Source organism: Triturus cristatus, chromosome 10 (assembly GCF_964204655.1).
Source record: "Triturus cristatus chromosome 10, aTriCri1.1, whole genome shotgun sequence".
In the NCBI taxonomy this organism is placed as follows: Eukaryota; Metazoa; Chordata; class Amphibia; order Caudata; family Salamandridae; genus Triturus; species Triturus cristatus.
In genome coordinates this window covers 1,057,936,995-1,057,961,890 of record NC_140593.1, presented here as the reverse complement: position 1 = coordinate 1,057,961,890, position 24,896 = coordinate 1,057,936,995, and the positions used below count along the sequence as shown (strand labels likewise).

The 24,896-nt window shown below is 49.0% G+C and overlaps 1 protein-coding gene across 1 annotated transcript in view; it reads right to left on the bottom strand.

The window, feature by feature from the left end:
* LOC146796559 (cytochrome P450 3A21-like) overlaps positions 1 to 24,896 on the bottom strand; it is a 426,463-nt gene that overhangs the window by 195,089 nt on the left and 206,478 nt on the right. The window contains exon 7 of the mRNA XM_085629195.1: positions 9,129 to 9,277. Coding sequence (XP_085485321.1) covers positions 9,129 to 9,277 — 149 coding nt within the window. The remainder of the gene's footprint in view (positions 1 to 9,128; positions 9,278 to 24,896) is intronic.

Sequence of the window (24,896 nt, the reverse complement as noted above, 5' to 3'; positions counted from 1 at the left end):
GAGGACACAGCCATTCACCCTGGAGGAGAACATGGCTCTGCTGGATGTGATCCTCCCACAGTACTCCATGCTGTATGGGCGACCAGGGTATCAGGTGAGTGCATAGGCCACTGCCACAGACTGTCCCTATGTTGTGACTGTGACTTCTGCCATTGCGTCCAGGTGTCACACACATGCCATGTACTGTCGGGGGGGTCCCAGGGGGGGGTGCCTGATGTCTCCCAGCAGTGCCCTGAGACAGGAGGGGTGGGGGCCTATCACTCCCAGCAGTGCCCTGAGACAGGAGGGGTGGGTATGGAGTCCTCCCAGCAGTGCCCTGAGACAGGAGGGGTGTGTGCAGAGTCCTCCCAGCAGTGCCCTGAGACAGGAGGGGTGGGTGTGGAGTCCTCCCAGCAGTGCCCTGAGACAGGAGGGGTGGGGGCCTATCACTCCCAGCAGTGCCCTGAGACAGGAGGGGTGTGTGCAGAGTCCTCCCAGCAGTGCCCTGAGACAGGAGGGGTGTGTGCAGAGTCCTCCCAGCAGTGCCCTGAGACAGGAGGGGTGGGTGTGGAGTCCTCCCAGCAGTGCCCTGAGACAGGAGGGGTGGGGGCCTATCACTCCCAGCAGTGCCCTGAGACAGGAGGGGTGGGGGCCTATCACTCCCAGCAGTGCCCTGAGACAGGAGGGGTGGGGGCCTATCACTCCCAGCAGTGCCCTGAGACAGGAGGGGTGGGTGTGGAGTCCTCCCAGCAGTGCCCTGAGACAGGAGGGGTGGGGGCCTATCACTCCCAGCAGTGCCCTGAGACAGGAGGGGTGTGTGCAGAGTCCTCCCAGCAGTGCCCTGAGACAGGAGGGGTGTGTGCAGAGTCCTCCCAGCAGTGCCCTGAGACAGGAGGGGTGGGTGTGGAGTCCTCCCAGCAGTGCCCTGAGACAGGAGGGGTGGGGGCCTATCACTCCCAGCAGTGCCCTGAGACAGGAGGGGTGGGGGCCTATCACTCCCAGCAGTGCCCTGAGACAGGAGGGGTGGGGGCCTATCACTCCCAGCAGTGCCCTGAGACAGGAGGGGTGGGGGCCTATCACTCCCAGCAGTGCCCTGAGACAGGAGGGGTGGGTGTGATGCACAGTGTGAGCCTTGATCATTGATTGTGACATTGCCATCATTCCACCTGTGTACCCACTGTGGCACGTACTGCTTTTTCCCTCACCAGGGGATGATGTCCCTATGACAAAGGTGCAATGCGTTGGCTGCATGACATGCCTTGTGGTAACCAGCTGATTTGTACCCATATGTCTCTCTGTGACATGTGGCTGGTGTATTGATGTGGTGTCACTTGTTCCTCCTCACAGGTAGGCGCCACTGCCAAGGAGCAGATCTGGCTGACCGCCGTCAGTGCCGTGAGGGGTGTGGATGGTCGGAGGCGGAGCCTGCCCCAGGTGAGAAAACGCTGGCAGGATATCCGGTGCTGGACGCGGAGGATTGCACGGCTCCTGCTGGGGGACTCACCTGAGAGCCACAAGAACCGCGGCCGCCGCCGTCTGAGCCACCTCCACAGGCGTGTGCTGCCGGTGGTCTTTCCAGACCTGGAGAGGCGCTTACAGGCGATGCAGCAGCCGGAAGGGGGTAGGTACATGTGTGTTCGTTGTGTGTCACCGGCATTTGTAAGGGCACAGTAGCATGAATTAACTGGCAGGGTTTAAAGGTGCTGTGCAGATCCTGTTTGCCCCAGTATAGCGCTGTGCCCCTGCCACCCTTCCCCTCCTTGCAATGTGTTCCCTGGTCTGTGTGTAGTCACTCCTTCACAAGGTGATGTAGGCTGGCGCTTTGTCCACGAGAACAATGACTGTAGCATCATGTGTGGGGGTGGTGTGTAACAGGTTGTGGGACCTTGCCTGTGCACTGTCAAGTTCACTGCATGTGGGTTACATGTCAGTTGGCACTGATGCTGACTCCAGACATGGGAGTTGGTCTCTCATGTGTCATGCCTTACAGCGCGCATGTCCTATGTGGTGGCCTGTGACATGATGTGCATGAGTGTGCGATACACATAGTGCAGGGATGGTGACGTGTGTTGCAGTCATTACCATTCAGTAGCATGTAGTTGCGTGCCCACTGCTGTCCCCTGGGGCACCTTTTCCTCAGTGGTGTATGTGTCATCATAAACGTGGACAATCTCAGTGTCTACAGCGTAGGTTGTGCTCTGTGCCATTGTCCCCTGTCACCATGTATATAGACGTGCTATTTTGTACAGGTGTCCACTGTGCAGCCTGACCTGATTGTCCTTCTTCATACTCACAGTTGCCAGTGCCTGTGTGTCTTTTTATACTCATCTGAGGATGGGCACTGGTACCTCATTATTTGTACAGGCGCACCTTGGCTGTTTGGCGTCCAATCTTGCTTTTTGCCTGCCCCTGTGTGTATCACCCAGACTATGAGATGTTGGTGCCACCTGTGTCTCAACAATTTGCCTCGTGTAGGGTCTTGTTGGGGCGGGCAATGCCTATGTGTTAACTCCTGATTTCCACTTGCTGGGTCTGGGCAGTGTGTGATGTGTCTGGACACACACGCAAGGTGCAGTGACCGAGTCATGTTGTGCATGTTTTCAGCATTACCTATGCAGCATGTGTCTCAAGTTCATGGATATGCTCCCTGGTCATCGGTATTTTCGCCAACGCTGTGTGGTGCAGATGCAGTGCTGGATTGTCCCCAGGGCCTGGGTGCTATGTCAGACTCCGTTTCCTGTGTTTAGCTATTGTCTCATGCTCTCCATGGTATTTCAGTGGCATGGTGGCTCAACCAACTGTGTGTTTCATGCCCTACATCGGTACCCTGTTCAGTAGATGTTAGGGATCTTCCTTTTCAGGCCATGCAATGTTACCAATGTAGATTGGACTCATGTGACAGATGTGTACAGGTGTCTGATTAATTTCTGTCTCTCCACCCTGCCCACAGCATCGTCGGGGGACACAGAGGGAGACATGGACACAGACCAGGCGGAGGGACCGAGCACCAGTGCCAGCCGTGACATCGGGTCTGGCACATCGAGTGGGACAGAGGCGGAGGAGAGTGTGGCCGAGGACCTGTCGACTGGCACATCAGACTACGAAGCTGACAGGTCCGAGGAGGATGTCTCCGAGTGGGCGGAGGCTGCACCAGCAGCTGACAGCGGAACAACACCTCGCACCGCCCCCTCAGTTTCCACCAGCCGCCTCCCACTTGCTCGTGTCCCTTCCCAGCGTGCCCGGTCACAGCATGTCTCCTTCCTGCCAGGCACCGCACCCCCTGCCCCTGTCTCCACTGCTGCCGCCAATGCAGAGTCTGTGGACATCCAGCGGCAACTGCAGGTTGGTCAGGCTGCGATCCTTAATGTCCTCCATGCCCTCGGCAAAACCCTCACCAACATCGAGGCTTTCTTGGAGGGCATTCATTCATCGCAGGCTGACCAACGCAACTTGCTGAGGTCCATAGACTCCACACTGACTGCAGCAGTGGGTCTCCTGCAGCGCGACCTCCCCCCACCTACCCCTGCCCCATCCACACTTCCCACTCCCAAGCCTGTCCCACGTACACCCAGACGTCGGCATGCACCCACATCAACGGACACGGGCACCACACCAGCAGGGAAGGTCCACCGCACTCCTCCTGACACGCACACACAGGGTGAGGTAGGCACACCCACTGGGTCGGGGGGCAAACGTGTGACACGCAGCCATAGTGGGAGTCCGCATTCCACCCAGTCCACTCCCTCCAAATCCCCTCCCCTCAGCTCTCCTGGCCACATCTCCCCCAAGGACTCCTTCATGGCCGCTCTGTCCCTGAGCCCCACAGTTACACCACCACGCAAGCGGTCAAGGAGGTCCCCGGTCAGGGTGGTTGAGTCTCCCCCCCTGTCTCCACCCTCCCCCGGTGGCGCTGCGACCCATCCCTCTGACCCCCCCCCCTCCTTGGGGCCTGAGGTCCCTTCGGGTGCAGGGGACTCCCTGGAGGACCTTGCAAAGGTGTGTAGTGCCATCCTGGCCTCCGCATTTGGCACTGACCCACCCCCTGTGGTGGAGTCCTCCATCCCTGCACCCACAACGCCGCCCCTTTGCCCTGATGTCCCTGCGGTGCCTGTTGCTTCCCCCCCCCCTGATGCCCTCACCAGTGTGGAAGACGATGCCATTTGACTGTGCAGGCAAGGTAGGGGACACGCATCCCACTGTGTCCCCCATCCAGCTGAGAATCATTGACTGCCCTATGGGCTTTGTGAAGATTGTACTGCCTGCGATCCACGGACATTGTGCTCATGCTGAATAAAGCTTAATTTTGTTTTCATTATCACACTACTGCTATGCTGGTATTGGTGTTGGTGGGGCTGCTACATGGTTTTGGGTGGTGTGTAAGGGTTTAGGTGTGTGGGATATGTAGTAGTGTACTGCTCATTGGTGGGACCCTGTGATCTGTGTGCCATCACAAGGTGTTGGCTAACTTTCTTTGTTCATGTAAGCAGTTGCTGCATGGTGCACTTGTCCCAGGGTGTATTCCTTCCTCTGTGGACCCAGCTTTCTTCCCTGCAGGGTGTTCCCAATGTTTAGCGCAGAGCTGTGTCTACATGAGCTGTGTGTGTGACGGAGCCCTTCTACTTTGGCCATGCATGCAGGGCCATGTCTCCACCTGCAACAATCGTGGCATCCTTGGTGATCACTGTACTTGTGTGTGGAGTCTGTTGACATGAGTTCATGGGGACATGTTCCCTTGTAGCCAGTATGCATGTGGATAATTCTGGCCTCACACACATGTGTTACACCCCTCCTGTCTCAAGGCACTGCTGGGAGGACTCTGCACCCACCCCTCCTGTCTCAGGGCACTGCTGGGAGGACTCTGCACACACCCCTCCTGTCTCAGGGCACTGCTGGGAGTGATAGGCCCCCACCCCTCCTGTCTCAGGGCACTGCTGGGAGGACTCTGCACCCACCCCTCCTGTCTCAGGGCACTGCTGGGAGGACTCCACACCCACCCCTCCTGTCTCAGGGCACTGCTGGGAGTGATAGGCACCCACCCCTCCTGTCTCAGGGCACTGCTGGGAGGACTCTGCACCCACCCCTCCTGTCTCAGGGCACTGCTGGGAGGACTCTGCACCCACCCCTCCTGTCTCAGGGCACTGCTGGGAGGACTCTGCACACACCCCTCCTGTCTCAGGGCACTGCTGGGAGTGATGGGCACCCACCCCTCCTGTCTCAGGGCACTGCTGGGAGGACTCCACACCCACCCCTCCTGTCTCAGGGCACTGCTGGGAGTGATAGGCCCCCACCCCTCCTGTCTCAGGGCACTGCTGGGAGGACTCTGCTCCCACCCCTCCTGTCTCAGGGCACTGCTGGTAGGACTCTGCACACACCCCTCCTGTCTCAGGGCACTGCTGGGAGGACTCTGCACACACACCTCCGATTTCAGGATATGTACGCTTGGAACATACACGGTGGGGGTACGCTCAATGCATTCGAGGTGAGGGTACGAGTCTACTTACACTGGTGTGGTGGGGGTACGCTCCATGCATACGCGGGTGAGGGTACGGGGCGAACTTACACTGTTGGGCCGGGGGGTACGCTCCTTGCATACGCGGGTGGGGGTACGGGTCGTACTTACACTGTTGGGCTGGGGGGTACGCTCCTTGCATACGCGGGTGGGGGTACGGGTCGTACTTACACTGTTGGGCTGGGGGGTACGCTCCATGCATACGCGGGTGGGGGTACGGGTCGTACTTACACTGTTGGGCTGGGGGGTACGCTCCTTGCATACGTGGGTGGGGGTACGGGTCGTACTTACACTGTTGGGGTGGGGGGTACGCTCCATGCATACGCGGGTGGGGGTACGGGTTGTACTTCCACTGTTGGCATGGGGGGTACGCTCCATGCATACGCGGGTGGGGGTACGGGTCGTACTTACACTGTTGGGGTGGGGGGTACGCTCCATGCATACGCGGGTGGGGGTACGGGTCGTACTTACACTGTTGGGCCGAGGGGTACGCTCCTTGCATACGCGGGTGGGGGTACGGGTCGTACTTACACTGTTGGGCTGGGGGGTACGCTCCTTGCATACGCGGGTGGGGGTACGGGTCGTACTTACACTGTTGGGGTGGGGGGTACGCTCCATGCATACGCGGGTGGGGGTACGGGTCGTACTTACACTGTTGGGCTGGGGGGTACGCTCCTTGCATACACGGGTGAGGGTTCGAGTCGTACTTACACTGTTGGGGTGGGGGGTACGCTCCATGCATACGTGGGTGGGGGTACGGGTCGTACTTACACTGTTGGGCTGGGGGGTACGCTCCTTGCATACGCGGGTGAGGGTTCGAGTCGTACTTACACTGTTGGCATGGGGTGTGCGCTCCATGCATACGCGGGTGGGGGTACGGGTCGTACTTTCACTGTTGGGGTGGGGGGTACGCTCCTTGCATACGCGGGTGAGGGTTCGAGTCGTACTTACACTGTTGGCATGGGGGGTGCGCTCCATGCATACGCGGGTGGGGGTACGGGTCGTACTTTCACTGTTGGGGTGGGGGGTACGCTCCTTGCATACGGGGTGGGGGTAGGGTCCGTACATATTCGTCCCCACGCTATGTGATGTTTGTGCGGCCCGTACCCAGGCCTTTGCCACGTGGGTGCGATCCGTCCCGCCATTGTTGGGGTGACGTGTGTGGGCGTGGTCCGACTCGTACCCACGCTCTTCAGGCGTGGGTACGGGACGTACCTGTCTGGTTGTGTTGCCGGTTCGCGTGGTGACGGACTTCCGTTGTGGCGGTCGCTGGCTTATCAGGACACGCCCACACCCCCTCGTGGTGACCAGGGCATGGGAGTCAGGTATGTCCAGGCCATGTGTGGTGTGTGACTTATGTGGTTGTTTTGTGGCCTGCCCTGGTCCTGCCACCCCCACCCCACCCCACTTTCCACCCTCCCTTAGTTATTCTGACCTTCTGCGGCGTCTGCGTCGTAACCTGTAGAGGAGGTGGACTGCTATGAGGGCAGGGATGACTCGTAGGTTCGGGTCCATGTCTGTCCGTCGCGTACTGGTACTCCTTGCTCGCGTCGTCCTGTCGCGTACGGGTCCTCCTTGATCGCGTCGTCCTGTCGCGTACGGGTCCTCCTTGGTGGCGTCGTCCTGTGTGTCCGTCACGTACTGGTCCTCCTTGTTCGCGTCGTCGTCTGTCCGTCGCGTACTGGTGGTCCTTGTTCGCGTCGTCCTGATTTCCCGGCAGTTTTTGGCTGCCGCAAAATATTCACCGTGCGGGGTGACGTCGGTGCGAATCGTGATTCCTGGGTCGTGAATGGCTGGCTGCGAGCGTCCCGACGTCAGGTCGGCGCTTTCCCGGATCGCATTGGTAGGTGTTTTTTTGTTCGGTCGGGCTTTTTTACGATTCGTACGGTAATGGTGTACCCGTGCGAATCGTAATTCCTTGTTTGTGAAAATTGACGACCGGGTACGCGTCGGGCGGAGATTGTGCTCCGTCCGACGGTTCGTACCGGGTTTTTGCAGGTTCGTGATCGGCACCTCTGTGTTTGACAATACCACTTTTAGAAAGTAGGTATTTTCTTGCCTAACTATCCAAGCCTGCCTCTGCTAGGTTGTGTATTCCTTGTCTGGAGTTTGAGGGACAGGGGCTGGGGGATTCCAGGAGACAGGGTGAGTCAGCACAGGGCTAAATAGAGAGATCTGCATGCAGATGGGTGGGAGGAGTTGCACCTGGGACCTGAATAGGGCTGTGCCTTCGCTCCACAATGCTGGCTCCACCTCCTGTGGTGCGTCTGATGTCCCTGGCCTACACTGTGAAAGGAAAGAAGAAGTCTTGTCAACAAAGTGCTCCAGGACTGACCAGAACTGGTTTGGACTAGGTAATGGCCTCTCTGCCTTCAGAGAACAAAGAGAAAATGAGTATAAAAGGGGGGACCAAGACCCCAGAATTTTAGATCACTTCTGGAACAACAAGATGAACCTCTGCCACGGAGAAGAACCAAAGGAAGCTGTAGGAGCTGGACTGCCAGCGTGCTGTGTTGTTGGGTTGCCCTGCAGTGGTGTCTTCATTGCCAAGGAGAGGAGAAAGAACTTTTACAGAAATGTCATCATCTTGCAGAATATTACTCCAAGGGCTTAAACTTGTGCTTGCCTCCTGCTGAAGTCTCAGGGACAAAATACTTCACCACCAGCACCCCTCTGAATTTCCTTGCTGGGAATTCTGTCTGCAGATGCCTGCGTGTCGCTGGAAGCGCGACGCAACTAGAAGAAGCGTGTCGCCGCCGCAGCTGTTGCCGTCGCATTGCTGGAGAAGCGTGCCGCGCCACACCAGAGAAGCGTTTCTTTGTCGCAGCTGTTTGCCATCGCATCACCGGAGAAGCGTGACGCAGGGCCTGTCGCGGCTCCAAAGTACAGAGTTCGCCGCACGGCTGGCAGGCGTGCACGCATCGTCTACACATCATCGCATCAAGGGCCTCATCTTATCGCATTGCACCGGATTGTCGCATCGCATCGTGGCGGTCATCTTGCCGCATCGCAACTGGGCCGCAGTACGAGAATCTACGCATCACCTCCACTCCGGTAAGGATTAAGAGGCATCCCCTACTCTACGCAAGCATTGAGGCACGATGCATCGTCTCCCCCAAAGCAAGGAACTGACACATCTCCAAAGCTGCGAGCATTTTGTTTATTTTGCGTTACGCATCCAGGTACTTTTGTGAGAACCTTGTCGCATTTACCATCAACTTGAACTAAGTTACTTCTACCATCTTTAAGTCGATTTTGAGTACAGTATTGTGGATTTTTGTCGTTTGTGGTCTTGTGTTAAGTCTATATAAAGAATACTTATTTTTATAAAACCTGTGTGGTGTCCATCTGTAGTGTTTTCACTGTATTACTGTACGTATTCACAAATGCTTAACACACTGCCTCTTAGATAAGCATGTCTGCTCGTGCCAAGCTACCAAGGGGGTTAGCAGGGGTTATCCAGTAGTGTAATCCCCCTTCCCTGACTTAGAAGCAAGGGTCCCTATTTGGTCAATGGTACCTACCCCAGTTCTAAAAAATATCATGCAAGAATAACCACACATGCTGGAATCAAATAGAAATTAAGCTATGTTATGTCTGAGGTACTCTTTAACATTACAAAGTGGCTCAGGATTCTTACCTATGAGAATTAACAATGGGCTCATGAATCTGAACTTAAAAAGTCTCCTTCCATTGGTAACAAATGGATCTTTTGGGTTGTTCATAGAGTCTATGTTCACACCAAAGGAGGTGCTAATGACCACATCAATACTGTATGAGCCAAACATCCTGGGCAGAAAGAAAATATAAATGGAGTTATTCATTATGTAGCTCAAATCCAAATCCTAGAGCAAAACCATCAATAACATCTTCCGAAGCATTACTTTTAAGTGATATGTATGTGTGGATTCCAAATACCAGCACTATGCAAAACTATCCCACCCTCGTATCTATAAGCTGCAACAGAATTCTATACAATTGTATAGAGTCTAAACCTGGGTATCAGGAATCAGGTAAACGGAGACTTACTAGTACATTGGATTTATAAGGCTTACATCATTACCAAGTGAATATATTTTCAAGTTTTTTTATGTGGCGATTCAAATACTGTGCAGCATGAGTCAAGCAAACAGTCAACATACATACAAATTTAAAGAGATTTGTCTAATGATAGAAAAAAAAATGTTCTCTATAGGTTTCTGAACTTTCCTTTATTAGAAATGTTTCCTTGAAATTGTGGTTTAATCTGTTCACACCACACCAATCTGTTCATGCCACGCCTCCAACTCACATCTTTCTGCAAGGATGGTCAAAACAGAAATACCTTTGCTAAAAGGATGAAGTTGAAGTTGAAGGATGAAGTTGAAGTTGACTTAAGCCCCGATTCTGAGTGGGTCAGAATACAAGTGGTATTTTCAGCACCTGGTAATGCTTTACACCGGTGTGTAGTATTTACCAGCTGTGGTAAATATCTACTATTCTGAGTTTTTTTGGTGAAAATTAGTTATAAAATGCAGGGTCAGTGTTTACCGTAACAAATTGCTCATGTTCTGCCTTCTTTTTACCACCCTTTTTCTCTGATACATTTTGATAGGAATTAACAACTTAAATGTGTGAGGTCAATATTGTGAAAGGTATGGTGTTTACTGCAACCACCATTCCCTTAGATGTTCACTTATCAGTTTGACCATACCCAGAACCTTCCTTCTTTAAACCTCGCAGCCTAGCCCACACCCATTTTCAACCTTATACAGCACATTCTTTTAAATCCCACATTTTTCAAGTGGTTTCAATAACAAGGACTCACACTCTAAACCCTCTTTGCAAACCCCGCAAAACCAAAGCTTTTCCTTTCCATTTTCAAGTCTTTTAAACCATGTATAAACTAAATCATGCTCCACACACCTTTAAAATCCATCAGTGTTGAAATCCCATTACTCTTTACACTGTCAGTCATTTAGTACCCACCATGTTACATCCAACCCCAACACTGTTAGTATCTAACCTGCTCATCACATCTCACAAACTTTTGACACCAGCTACATCAAACAGAGGCCAATCATTTCTCTTGCCTTTTTAGCTCACAGAAATGTAAATTCTTCAACTTCCCCATATGCTATAACCAGTCCCACATCCCCTTAACATCATTACTCAGTTCCACAATTGTCAGTATTCATTCAACCATAAAGTCACAAAAGAAAGGTAGACTAATCAATGATAGGACTTTTGTAGATGAACAGAACTTGCTTCATAACTTGCAAATAAGGTTTTGACAATCAAGAAGCACTGATCCCAAATCAACAGACATAAATGAAGAATAGGGGTGGGCAGAATTTGCGTAGTCGCGCTACGCAAAGCTCAGCGAAACGGTAAAAAATCTCCGCGAGCACGCAAAAGTTCCGCAAGCATGCGGAATTGCTTGTTCAGCCCATTCACGATGCTTTTTTCTTGTTCGCGAACGCTGTTTGCGTGCTCAGGGAGAAATATCTTGCAAACACGCATTTTTAAAGCAAGCAAGCAAAAAATTCCGCGAGGCCGCGGATCGCAGAATTTTGGGCAATTCCACATTCTCCGCGGAACGCGAAATTACCCAAATTCCGCAAGCGGAACAGAATTTACCACCCAGGCCTAATGAAGAACTTTTCCAGAATGGAGAAAGACAAACCAGAAGAGCTAACATTCCTTCACGTGCCACTAATAATGTGGGCCAAAACATACTTCAATAATCAGTACAATCCATGTAGATGATTTGGCATTATTTCTTACTCTTACTTCAGAAGAAAGTAATATGAAGCTAGTTTTTGAGACCATAAAAAAGGTTTTGTATCAACTCAGGATATAAGATAAATGCTACCAAGAGACAGGTTCTATTGATAAACTTTGAACCCCTAGATCTAACCCTTGAATGCTGAAGTATGGTAACCACCAACCCAATCAGTTTTTATGAGTACTATTTACTGCATCATTAGAAGATATTTTTAGTTTAAATTATGCTTGATTACTTGTTGAAATAAAGCAAGAATTCAATCAGTGTTACCATTTACCTCTCTTGATAATAAGTAGGATTAAAATAATCACAATGATTACCCTACCTCAGTATCTATTCCTTTTATCGGACACAGGAATGTTAATTGAAAATGTTTTTTTAAAGAATCAATGGGATGATTACATCATTCATATGGGGATTCAAACGGCTCAGAGTAGTAAGGAAAAAACTATGTCTACTGCTGGAGAAGAGAGGTGGGCTCTTCCCATTTAGCGGCCATATCATAGTTGCCATAACAACTCGTGATCAAGGTGAATAATTGGCAATATTGTATGATTCTTAAGAAGAAAATGACAGGGAAATATGGTTTTAAAGGTTTTGTTTGTAAATTCTTAAAAGTTAGAAAATTTAAAACGATTTTTTTCAATTTCTCAGACACCTTTGTCCGATGTATGCATTATGGATCAGATGATAAAAGATAGATAGTAAGCAGGAATGTCTACTGTTATGGAACAATCCGGACCTCCCGGAAGAACTTTAGTCGAATATATGATGTTACAACGCAAACAATTACAACGCATGCCTTTAAAACGTGTTTTTTACATCACAACTACCATTACATTGAATGAATTTACAACGCATGCCATTACAACGTATTTTTAAAAACGACCATTACAACGCATACCATTACAATACATAATACTTTTAGGGCAACAGTGGGGTAGGTGTTGGATAGTGTAGGGGTAAAAATTACTAGTCCCACTCCAGTGAGTGCAACAGTAGGGTAAGTGTTGGATAGTGTGGGGGTAAAAATGACTATTCTCACTGCAGTGAGTGCAACAGTAGGGAAAGTTTTGGATAGTGTAGGGTTAAAAATTACTATTCCCATGTACCCCAAAACCCATACCCACCCTAAAACTAAAAATTCTCCATTACTTACCTTATAATGCGTTGTAATGGCATGCATTGTAATGGTATGTGTTGTAATGGCATGCGTTGTAGTGACATGCATTGTAATGGAATGCGTTGTAATAGCATGCAATGTAAAGGCAGTTGCGTTGTAACAGCTGTGTTATAAAGGTAGTGCGTTGTAATGACTGCGTTGTAATGGTTGTTTCCTGTCTAGTCTAATACTTTGAATGGCAGAGGAAGGCTTATGGGAAATTACACAATTGTGGAATCATGAAAGCTTTAGGACACTGAAAGCAGTCAGGCTTAACGTAGAGGCAATGTGTAAAGTATTTGTGCAAAACTTCAAACAGTTAAACAAAGAAACAAAACACACAAAACAGTTCTACACCAGGTAAGATAAATGTTGCTTAATTTGATAATTAAAACAAGACCAAAACAACAAAAATCCAATAAGTAGAACTTGAGTTATGAATCTTTAAAGAAGAAAGTGAAATAGCGCCAAAAAGCACTAAGCACCAACAAGCCACCTCTGGTACCACTGGACTGTTGCAAAGTTAAAAGTACAGGCCGACTACGGAGAAACACAGACTGAACACAGACTGGCTACAGGGAATAGAATGGACCCGACGAGCAAAAGTACCTTGGTCCGGGTTGCATCGACATCGAAGATTCTGTCCAGGATGAAGATGCGGGATGCAGTCGAAGTGATGCATTGATGTCGATGCGGTGGGACAGTAGAGCAGCAGGGTGCATCACAAGCAAGGCAGGAGTCCAGCAAATCAGCACTCTAGCAGATTGGCGGTCTTTCAGCAGCACAGCAGTCCTTCTTCCTGGCAGACTCTTCACAGGTCCAGAAATGTATTGAAGTGGTGGTGTCAGAGGTCCAGTAATTATACCCAGTTGCACCTTTGAAGTAGGGGAGACTTCAGTGGTGGGTCTTTGAAGTGAACAGAGGTCCTCACTTCCTGCCCTGGCTCCAGACTCACTAAAGGGGAGTATGCAGCCCTTTGTGTGTGGGCAAGACAAAGCCTATTTATGTGTAAGTGATGCTGGGTCCAGATGCTCTGTCCCATCCTTTCAGGATGGCCCATCAAGTAACACCTAAGCTCGCATTGTGTGTGGCTGTCTAGGGGGAATACACAAAGCTCAGCTGTCACCCTCCCCAGACTTGTATCAAAGACAGGCAGCAGGTACCAAATGGTAAAGTAAGAAAATACAGACTTTCTAATGGTGTAATTTTCAGAATTGCAATTTAAAATCTGACTACCATAAGTTGGGATTTTAATTAAATTGTGATTCCAGAGACACCAAACTTGAAACGTTTATCTCTTTACAATTGGGAATTAAACTTACAAAATGTAATAAGGTAATGCCAATGGTATCCTATGGGAGAGATAGGCCGTGCAGTAGTGAAAAACTTATTTAGGAGTTTTTCACTACCAGGACTTGTAAAACTTAAAAGTACATGTCCTGCATTTTAAATACATTACACCCTGCTCTGTGGGTTATCCCGCGCCTACCTTAGAGGTGACTTATATGTACAAAAAGGGAAGGTTTAGTTCTGGCAAGAGGTTTATCTTGTCAGGTCGATATGGCAGTGCAAACTGTACATACAGGCACTGCAATGGCAGCCCTGAGCCATGGTTAGAGGGTGGGTTACTTAAGTGGGTGTCACTGCAGACTGGTCATGGTTGCCGGGGGCCTTATCCCGAAACCAGACCGACTGACCCATAGTTAATCACAACCTGACAATATGTTCTTGGAACATTAATGGATTCGGCTCGGAAAAACAATCTCCAGCAATAATTGACTCTCTAAAAGAATACGACGTTATCCTTTTACAGGAAACCTGGGCAGGAGAAAGTATCCCAATAGTGGGCTTCTTGGAGTTTAGGACACCCGCCACCAGGCAGTCCAAGTTCGGCCGCCTTAAGGGTGGTCTCTCGATCTATGTATCAACAAAAATATCAACAAGTGTCAAACAGATCGATTTTGCAGAGGAATGGCTCTCTGGAATAACCCTGGGAACCTCAACTATTGACCCTCAGTTGTTAATTCTTAACGTCTATATCCCCCCCGGCACCACAAAGAAAAAATCCAAAATGGACAGTTTGATCAATTCCATCTGCGATCTCATCAGCAAGTACGGAAGCACACCAAGTATCATCTCGGGTGATTTTAACACCAATCTATTTTGTAACCTCGTAGACGACACATGCTTGGACTCCCCAAGAACCCCCCCACATTTTCTACCTCAGGCAATCCCCGCCGGGAACAAATCATCAAAACTGGGGGAATATGTGGGATCACAGTTTAACAACTTGGGATTTACTCTATTGAACGGGCGATTTTCCTTCGACACTCCGCCTGCATGGACTTGGTCAAATGGCAGTTCCCACTCCTTTCTGGACTTTACCTTGGGGAGCAGAGAAATACTGCCCAGGATCAAGAGCTATCAAATTGCCCAACAGGGAGACAGTGACCATCGGGCCCAAATAATAACACTATCTTCTGGTGACTCACATCATCAGGAACTGGCTCATACCCACTCAGGCAGCCATTCAGAGGATCTTAAGCGGCTAAAGTGGTCAGATTCTATGGCCCCATCTCTGATAGAAAAAAGTAGAGTTTTGTTACATCAATCTCGAGACACAAATCTCCATGTGGTCAGCGGCTGGGCCTCTCTTATAAATCTTCTTCTCAATGAACTTCCCCTAAGGAGGGGCCCGAGAAATCAAACCTCTCAATTCTTCATCTCAAAAGCCATAAGGAAATTAAGAACTGAGAGGAATCGAGCACTCCGTCTTTCAAGAAAGTTCCCCAGCAACAAAATCTACTTTAATAATTACAAGCAAGCGCAAGCCCTATTCAGAACAACCATTCAAAAGGAAAAACTAAAGGTCTCGGACCGATATTGGCTGAAGCTCATCCACGAAAGTAAAAATCCCAATCCGAAGCAATTTTGGTCCCTAGTGAACAGGAGTAACCAAAGTGTAACCGGACACTGTAGCACAAACATCAGCGAAGCAGACTGGAGCAAGTTTCTATCTCTCCATTTTGGAGACGTACACGACAATAAAGTTGGCCTCGATCTTGCCAGTCCAGCAAGCCTTAAGTCCCCCTTCTTGAGTCTAGAGAGCCAGGGGCGAGCATTGCCCGAAAATACATCCTCAGAAGACTCGGCAAAAAAGGACCCTACGGAATGGAATGACACTCAACCAGAGCCCACGGTGTTGCCAGCAGCATTAAAAAATAAGATCTCAAACCACATAAGGAAAGCAAGAGTGGATGGAGCCCCCGGTCCGAATGGTCTCCCCCAAGCAATGTTTAAATCCGACATTAATTTATGGTCAGACTATTTGACCCCGCTGTTCCATTATTGCAGATTAAACAACACGATCCCAGAATCCTGGCGAGGAGCAGTCATTCACCCGATCCACAAAGGTGGAAAGCGAAACGAGCCAAAAAATTACCGAATGATAGCACTTCTCGACGTGGAGTCCAAGTATTTTGCAAACATCTTACTAGAGGAGCTGCAGGCCTGGGTCGAAACAACTGCGCGTCTCCCCTTTAATCAGACAGGCTTCATAGCCAAAACTGGGACAATAACTAATCTGCTAACACTAACAGTTTTGATAGATAAAGCAGCATGTCAACACACACAGCTACATTGCTGCTTTGTAGACTTCAAAGCAGCCTTTGATCGCGTTCCCAGAAGCCTGTTATGGCAGAAACTTAAAATATGGGGATTACCACAGTCTCTCCTACAGGCAATAATTCAGCTCCACACTGAAACTTGGATTAAAATCAAACTGGGCGAAGGCCGCCATGTTTCCAGGAAGATCCAAACAGCGACTGGCGTTAAACAAGGCTGTGTGTTGGCTCCACTCCTGTTTAACCTTTTTATATCGGACCTTTCCCCAGCACTTGATAGAGTAAATTGTCATCCCCCAAAACTCGATGGGACCCGCATTACCAACTTACTTTACGCCGACGATCTGGTGCTATTAAGCCACACAAAAGTGGGTCTACAGAGGTTATTGGACGAATTGTTACCATACTCGACAAAAAATCATTTAGAACTTAACCTGTCAAAAACCAAAACTATCTCCTTTGGGAAAAAAAAAAGGACAATAGAAAGGTGGTTCTTCAATAAAACAAAGCTGGACTCAACCTCCAGTTATAAATATTTGGGCATCTTCCTGGAGGCAAGTGGCTCCTTTGGCAAGCACAAGGAAGCATTACAAATAAAAGCACTCTCATTAGAGGTGGCCGCTGCAAAACTATCAAACCAGCTATTAGGTCCCAGTCTTACACCTATGCTGAAAGTAATGAAAGCCAAAGTAATCAACGCACTAACATATGGTCACGAGATCACCAAGGGCTCAACCAGTAAATTAATAAACAAATTAATTACAAAAATCTTCAAACGAGCATTCCGGCTGCCAAAATCTGCATCGCCAGCCCAGGTGAGATTAGAACTGGGACTCCAAGATCACCTCGGTGTGGAGGCAGGCGCCTTTGTTAAACTGTGCCATAGACTGCGTCAGGCCCGGGAGGGTTCTTTGGAGGCGCGACTCTGGCAGGAAATACAGAAAAAGCCCACTAGTCAAAAGTACCGACAATACCTGGATCACAGCCTACAGCTTTTAGGCGCAAAAGACCTATGGGACTTAAATCTTTCCCCATCAGTGTTAAAATCTGCCATAAAGAAATCTGTTAGGTTGTGGTCCTTCCATTCAGATAGGACAACACTATCAAAGAGGGGACATGCCTGGGCAGTGATTACCAACTACGAAGTGGGTGTCCAGCTGCCTCATTTGTCTAGCACATATGCACTTTATTGGAAGCGTAAGTTCTTAGCCTTGAGGATGGGAGAATGGCCCTTTTTGAAGAATCTCCCGGCATGGCGCCGGTCGGGCTGTAGCACTGCATGCAGGTTGTGCGGTTACCACACCGAATCAATGGAACATATTGTTTGTGCATGCCCAGTACTACTTCAAGCCAGACGGCAGTTATTGAGAGGCCAATGTATTAAATTGGGTGTACGTTCCTGCCGTCAAGCAATACTGGCTGCCCTTAACCCTGCGAACACCAAGTTAAATATTGGGCTTGCGAAATTCGTTCATAAAGCGTCAAGATTTCTTGAAGCCAAACCCCCACTTCAGTAAGAGTCGAGATCCTGAACTAAAAGATGTTTTATCTCAAACTACATGAAACCTAGGGCGACGTATTGCACCAGAATATTACTAAGACATTCACGACCACTGAACTCTATTTTACTGATCAACTGTTTTAAATTTTTTTTACTAGAGTCAAACCAGATTATTTAATTATTAGCATGTACTGTTTTAAATTCTTTATTATAGTTAAATCAGATCATTTAATTATTAGCATGTACAGTTGTAAATGGTTTTTAAAATCAAACAATAAAGAGCTATATAAGTGGGTGTCACAATAAGTGCTGCAGCCCGACTAGTAGCATTTAATTTACATGCCCTGGGCATGTCTTGTGCACTCTACTAGGAATGTATAATTAACTTAAATATGCCAATTCTGGATAAGCCAATATCACCATGGTGATCAGTGGTAAAGTGGACATAGTCATAAAGCCAGCAAAACTGAGGTCAGAAAAATGGACGAGGCACCCCTTGGGAGTTCTCTTCACTAAGGTGGAAAAACCTGGAGAGACCATCAGCACTGGCATGGTCTGACCCCGGACCATGTTCCACCATAAATTCCATTCCCTGTAGGGAGATGGACCTCAACAGTTTGGGATTTTTACCCCTAATCTGCACAAGCCATCTGAGGGGCATTCTACTAATGATGACTACTGGTTGGTCTAGGCCTTCTTCATTCAGCTGTGGTATGACTGCCCCTATGCCATGCTCTGAAGGGTCCGTCTTCATGATGAATTCCTTGGAGAAATTAAGTACCTTGAGTATAGGTGCTGTACATATGGCTTCTTTGAGGGAATCAAAGGCTTTCTGACAAGTCTATGTCCAGATCACCAAGCAGGACTGCTTCTTAGAAGTCAGCTGATTTAAGGGGGCAACAATGGTGCCATAACCTTTAACAAATCTTCTGTAGTAGTCTGTGAGGCCTAGGAAGGCTCTGACTTCTGTCTACGTTTTAGGTGGTTGCCAGGCCATGATGGGTTCAATCTTGGCCTTGGGTTGCTGCATCTTGCCCCCAGCCATCAAGTGGCCCAGGTACACCACAGAACCCTTCCTAATATGGCACTTACTGGCCTTGATGGTCAGGTCAACCTGTTGCAGGTCCTGGAGCACCTAGTGGAGATGATGCAGGTATTCCTCCCAGCTGGAACCGTAGACAGCAATGTCTTCTAAGTAGGGGGTACAAAAGGCCTCTTACCAGCCAGGACCCTGTTAACCAAAGTTTGGAAGGTAGCAGGGGCCTTTTTCAAGCCAAAGGGCATCGCCTGGAATTGGAAGTGGCCCTCTGGGGTTGAAAATGCTAATCTCTCTTTGCCCCCTCAGTCAAAGCTATCTGCCAGTACTCTGATGTCAAATCAAATGTACTGAGGAATTTGACAGCACCTAGCCTGTTAATGAACTCATCAGTTTGGGGGATGGGCTAAGCGTCAATCCTGCTGACTAAGATGAGTGCTCGGTAGTCCACACAGAACCACAGTTATGGTGTGGTGCCCGCTGGAGCAGCGGTGCCCGTAGGAGCACCCTATGGAACAAGCACCACAGGGCTGGACAAGTGACTATTAGAGGGCTCAATCACCCCTAATGCTAGCATCTTGGAGACTTCCTCCTTGATGCTGGTTCTCACCCTGTCTGACAAGCTATACATGTTTTTCTTCAGATGTGGACTGTCTTCAGTGTCAAAATCATGAAAGCACAGATGGTGTATGGGTCAGGGGTGAGTGAGAACAGTGAGACACACTGTCTTAGTAACTGATAACAGTCACTCTGCTATTCTGTTCTGGATTCAGGGTGGAAGAGAGATTGACACCCTCCATTGACCCATTGTGTTATTGTGCAGAGAGGAGGTCAGGGAGAGGTTCACTCTCCTTTTTCACCCCTTCATCTGTTATGAGGAGCAAGCTCACTTTGGTCCTCTCGAAGTCACGCTTGATTTGATTTACATAGAGCACCCTTACGAGGTTCCTAGGGGTCTGGAAATCCACCAAGTAGGTGGCCTCCACCTTTTGTACCTTGATTTTGTATTGGCCCGCCCAGTGGTACTGGAGAGCCCCGGGATCTACTGGTTCCATGGCAGGGGAGAAGTGGTTTGCCCACTCCTAAGTGAGCAATGACTGTTTGGTTGGCCCGATCAGGCCGCCCAAAACAGTCATGCGCACTTTCCCTGTTCTCCATGCCAGCTGCATTACAGCCTGTGTGAAGAACATGCCCAGGCCCCAATTCCCTGGATGAGCGTCCAACCAGGACACTCAGACCAACCAGGAAACTCAGAACAATCACAACGCTGCACTGCAACGTTGTGATTGATCAGGGGAGCCAGGGTGCTTACCAATCACAACGCTGCATTGCACCGTTGTGATGGGTCAGTGGGGCCTTCTTCCTGTTCCTCGAGTTCCAGGAGGACAGCAGGAGCAGAGACACGGGACCCGGCGGCAAGGTAAGTTTTTAAAAATATTTTTTTTATATGCGTAACCCTCCACCTGGTGCGTGACCCCCCACACTGTGCGCAAACCCCACACAGACCTGACCCCCATGCCAGCCCTACCACCCGTGATCCATGCCAGCCGCCACTGCTACCAAGACCAGGACAAACCTGCTCTGTTAGGGTACAAGGATCCAATGATATTGATGCCCACCCTTTCAAAGGCGGTGACAACGACAGGTAATGGGACCAGGGGAGCTTTTTGGTTTTTCCCTGATTTCCCACTGGCGTAGCAGATGGGACAGGACCTGCAGAATGCATTAAAGGTTGACCTTATTTTGAGCTAATAAAAGAGGGAGGCAAGCATGGCTAAGGTCTTGTCTTGCTCTGTTTGTCCTGCTAGGGGAATGTTGCGATCCAAACTCAGTAGGAAGGCCGTGTCACATTAAAGGACCACCAGCACATGGGTGAGGCACTCTTTCTGTGCTCTGTAGAATTCCTCCCTGATGTGCCCACCTTCAACTTGCCAGTCCGTATGCTCAGGTTGGAGGGTCACCTAGGGCAGCAATGTCTTCCAATGTTGGCCCAGGGCTTTCTCCTCAGGGACCCCATCAATCTCCACTGCGGGAACTTCAGGAGCTGATTTCCCACACTCCTTGCCCCTCTCCTTGACAGCTGTCTGAGCCATTGTTCCAGGCTCCAGACGCCCTTGACTCTCTTCACAGACAGCCATTGACCATGTGGTCTTACACACCCACTCAAGAAAAGCCAATATCTCCAAGTGAGACCTCAGCTCGACCTCCCTCCATCCAATTTGCTTCAGGTTGTTGCCTAGCAAACAATCAACAGGCATGGCAGGGCTCACAGCAACTTTCAAAGAACCTGAGAGTGCCCACCCTCCTACACTAAGAGAACTAGAGCCACCAGTAGATGACTCTCTCATTTGGCAGCGACTACGTCTTGGTGAAATGTATTCAGTAGGACCTGCTCTGCAATCACCAGCTGACACTTGATAGAAGACATGCAGGCTCCTGTGGCTCACAGAGCCTCCACCTGTTTCCCAATAATGGTGACCCACTGCCTATACCTTGAAGTATTTGCAGGCATGTGGGCTTTAGGCACCATCTCTTTATCCCCCAGGGAAGCTAGGGTCACCTCTGTCTGCCCTCGAAAGATAACTGAAATGACCTCCCCCTCAAGTACTACACTTGCCGACTCAAGTGTCAGCCCACCTGTAGGGGTTGTGTCCTCTTGGAACATTTGGAGTTGTCCTTGGAGTACCCATACTTGTAGCACTCCATTCATTTGGGTACAAACCTCCCTGCCTTGTGATCATGGAACCACTTCTTCTTAGGATCAGCCTGGAACTGGTTTCCATGACTCTCTCCGGAATGATTTTGGGGGCCTTTTGGAGAACACCTTTTTTTTAGGTTTCTCCCTTCTCTTTTTTCTGCTGGGAACCCTAACCACCTTTGTGGGAGTTCCCCCCAGATACCCTTTTGGACACTCTGGTGCTAGCCCAGTGATTTGCATCCTCAGCAAGCTTCCTGGGGTCAGTCAGCTTACTGTCCACTAGGTGCTGGTGCAACTGTGAAAAACAGGTAATGAGCATGTGCTCGCTCATAATCAAATGGTACAACCCATTAAAATCACTAACGTTGATGCCCTGGACCCAGCTTTTCAGTGCCTTACTGGAATAGTCCAATAAATCTACCCAGGATTAGTTGAGGGGCTTCTGCTGTCCCTGAATCTTTGGCGATACTTCTCAGGGGTCAGCCCAAACTTGGCAATTCAAATGGCCTTAATAGGGGTATACTTGGTTTAGTTCTCAACTTATATCGTTTCCACAGAACGCCCTCCCAGTGCTACTCAGGAACCCTGTGAACCGTTAGTGCAACTTCATGAGCAGAAAACATTTATTCGTGTCATCTCTCACCACATACCTGGGCACCAAATCCTTGGGTATGCGAACCCTTTTTTCTCCATTAGGTACTGCATGTATGCTGCCAAAATCACTGCTGGAATCTGCCTGCCTGGCCTTGATATCCAGCTCTTTTAAGATCTTCTTAGAGCCAACACCAACTTTTTGTATTCTAAGGCCCTCTCACCCTTTCTGTCCTCCAGGACCCTATTCTTCTCCTCTGCCTCCATTTTTAACTTAGCCATCTGCAGCAAGAATTTTCTCTCATCCCTCCTCTCTGCCAGTTCCTGTGGAGACAGGCGGCAGGAAGAGACATTGTTCCCTGCCCTGGAAGAGAGCTTCAATTCAGAGGTCACTCCCTCATCCACTCAGAATGCTTATTCTCCATCTGATCATCCTCTCCAGTGGTTTCACCCAGCACGGAATGAGCTTCTGCCCTGGCCTCATCGCTTTTTAAAACTCCATCTTCCTGGTGGTACTTTTGGAAGGAAGCCCAACTTACTTACAGAAGCCCTTGAGCTTGGCCACTGTATATACTTCCAGGTTGGCCAGCTCAATTCCATTCTTGCAGGTGTAGTTGTAGATCCATCAGCCAGAGATATGATTTTGAGGAAATATTAAAAAATACCAATCAGGGAGAATTTAAAATTCAAAATGGTCTTGGATATGAACACAAGTTCTATCCTCACCGCTGATCACCAATGTTAGAAATTGGGTGGTAGATTGACTAGGGCATGAGCTCAAGTCAGGCAGAAACCACAATTCTTGTCAGGGTAAGAAGCCACCAAAATGAACCTGTGCTTATCCTCTAATAGCTTGGCACAGAGCAGTCAGGCTTAACTTAGAGGGAATGTGTAAGTATCTGTGCAACACTTTAAACAGCAACATAGAGAAAACACCACACAAAAAGACTCCACACCAGATAAGTAAAATAGAGCTTAATTTAATAAATTAAACTAGGTCAAAACAACAAGTAGAACTTGAGTTATGAATTTTTAAAGGATGAAGTGAAAATAGTGGTGAAAAGCCCTAAGCTCCCACAAGGAACATCTGGCTGCGCTGGACCGGGACAAAGTCAAACATTCAGGCCAACTGTTATGGAGCGCGGCTGGCTACTGGGACCAGATGCGGCCCTCTGAGCAAAAGTACCTTGGTCTGGATGGCGTCGACGTTGAAGATCCTGTTGATGATGAGGATGCAGCCGAAGCGATGTATTGGTGTGAAGCGTTCTGTCGGTGTTGATCCTCACAGTGGCGGTGATGCACTGATCTTAATCTGCGCAGCAGCAGCAATGCATCAGCTCCGATGAGCACAGGGGTTTTGATATGGAGTTCTTATCAATGAGGCTGCTGTTGATGGAGATCCGAAGATTTCAAGTACAGCGTCAAGCAGTGCTGGTTCCGAAGGTGATGCGTTGGGTCGATTCATGTAGCAGAGGCGATGAGCTGGTTCTGGTCATCCAACAGGGCCGATGTGTCGGTTCCGAACCACGCAATGGCAATGATGCACAAGTTTGAGAGCAGATGCATGGGATTCACTGGCGCAAGCACCTTAGGCCTCATTTTCAAGGGTCCAGGACTGGGGTGACACCACTTGACAGGGTAGATTCACAGATGGCAGAGACCAGTTCATCAGCAAATGAGTTGGGAGTCTTTTATGTCCCTGAGACCTCATGTCAGGAGGCATGCCTTAGCGTCACTCTGGGTTTAAATGAAGCAGGCCCAGTCCTTTTCACCCAGGCAGGGGAACAGCAGGCAGCAGGACAGCACTGCAAGGCAGCAATCCAGCAAAGAAGCAGTCTTGCGGGTGGCATTCCTTCAGCAGCACAGAAGCTCTTCTTCCTGGCAGAGTCTTCACTCTCTTCACTCCCGTTCCTCAACACCATTTTATTAGGTCGCTTTTCACTTTTCTATATTTCTCCTTTCTTTTCTATTATTCATTACATTTGCAATATCACATGCAAATGTCAGACTTTGTTCTGGCATCCCAATACGCTTCAATAAAGTTTTCAACCTAAGTCGCATTCTTAACATCGCGGTTCCTTTAAATACGTTAAGAGCACACACGCGGCTATACGCACGCTTTCTATCCACGTTGGAATACTGAGAACGCCGAACCTTCTCCGACTCGCCGGTAAGCTTTCTTAAATTTTGGAGGCTTGGCGCCATGTTGAACTTTCAAACACCCCCGGTTCACTCGGGATTCATGTATAAACATTTTTCGCTTTCACTTTTCAGCTTTTTCGACTATCGTGTGGGTTACATTTTGAGACAATCGGGTAAGACTTTACACAGAACACATGGGTGATTACACAAGGGGCGATACTACTAAACTTCCCTTGGGTTATATATTCACACTCCGCTTCTATTTTTATTTTTCCCCGGTCACTCAGGCTTCAGACCTCTTCGGAAAGCTGTTTGACCGCCTCGCTATTCTGAGAATTGCGATAAGCTCCGTAGTGAGTATAACTTTGCCTGATAAACATTGTTCTGTTTCGCTGCCAGTGCTCTGTTCCTTTCTCCAGTTTTCACGCATTTCACCGCTATTCTTCACCCTTTACCGCTGAGCACAGAATAACACTCACGCGTACCAGTTCTTCCGTATCGCCGAGGCAATTTCTCTCCATCACTTTGACTGATCTCTTCACACGCATAACGCTAAGCACACTACTTCATCAGCATGAAACTCACTTCAGTATTCACCTACATTTTGTCCTTTCATTCACTCATTCACTTTATTCAACTTCAGAGTGCAAATCCTAATTAGGATTCTCAAATGTAACAAACATATGAACATAATGCTATTCTTTGTTCTGTTGTAGTTTTCATTACGGTGGACCATTTGGAAATTGAATTCTTCTTGATCATGTTTCTCCCCTGAAGAAGGGTTTAAAAACCCGAAATGCATTGGGACTTTTCTGTGCAATGAAGATTATGTTTCTTTTCTTTACGTTTGTTGCTTGTGCATTAACAGGACTTCCAGAAGAAAATATC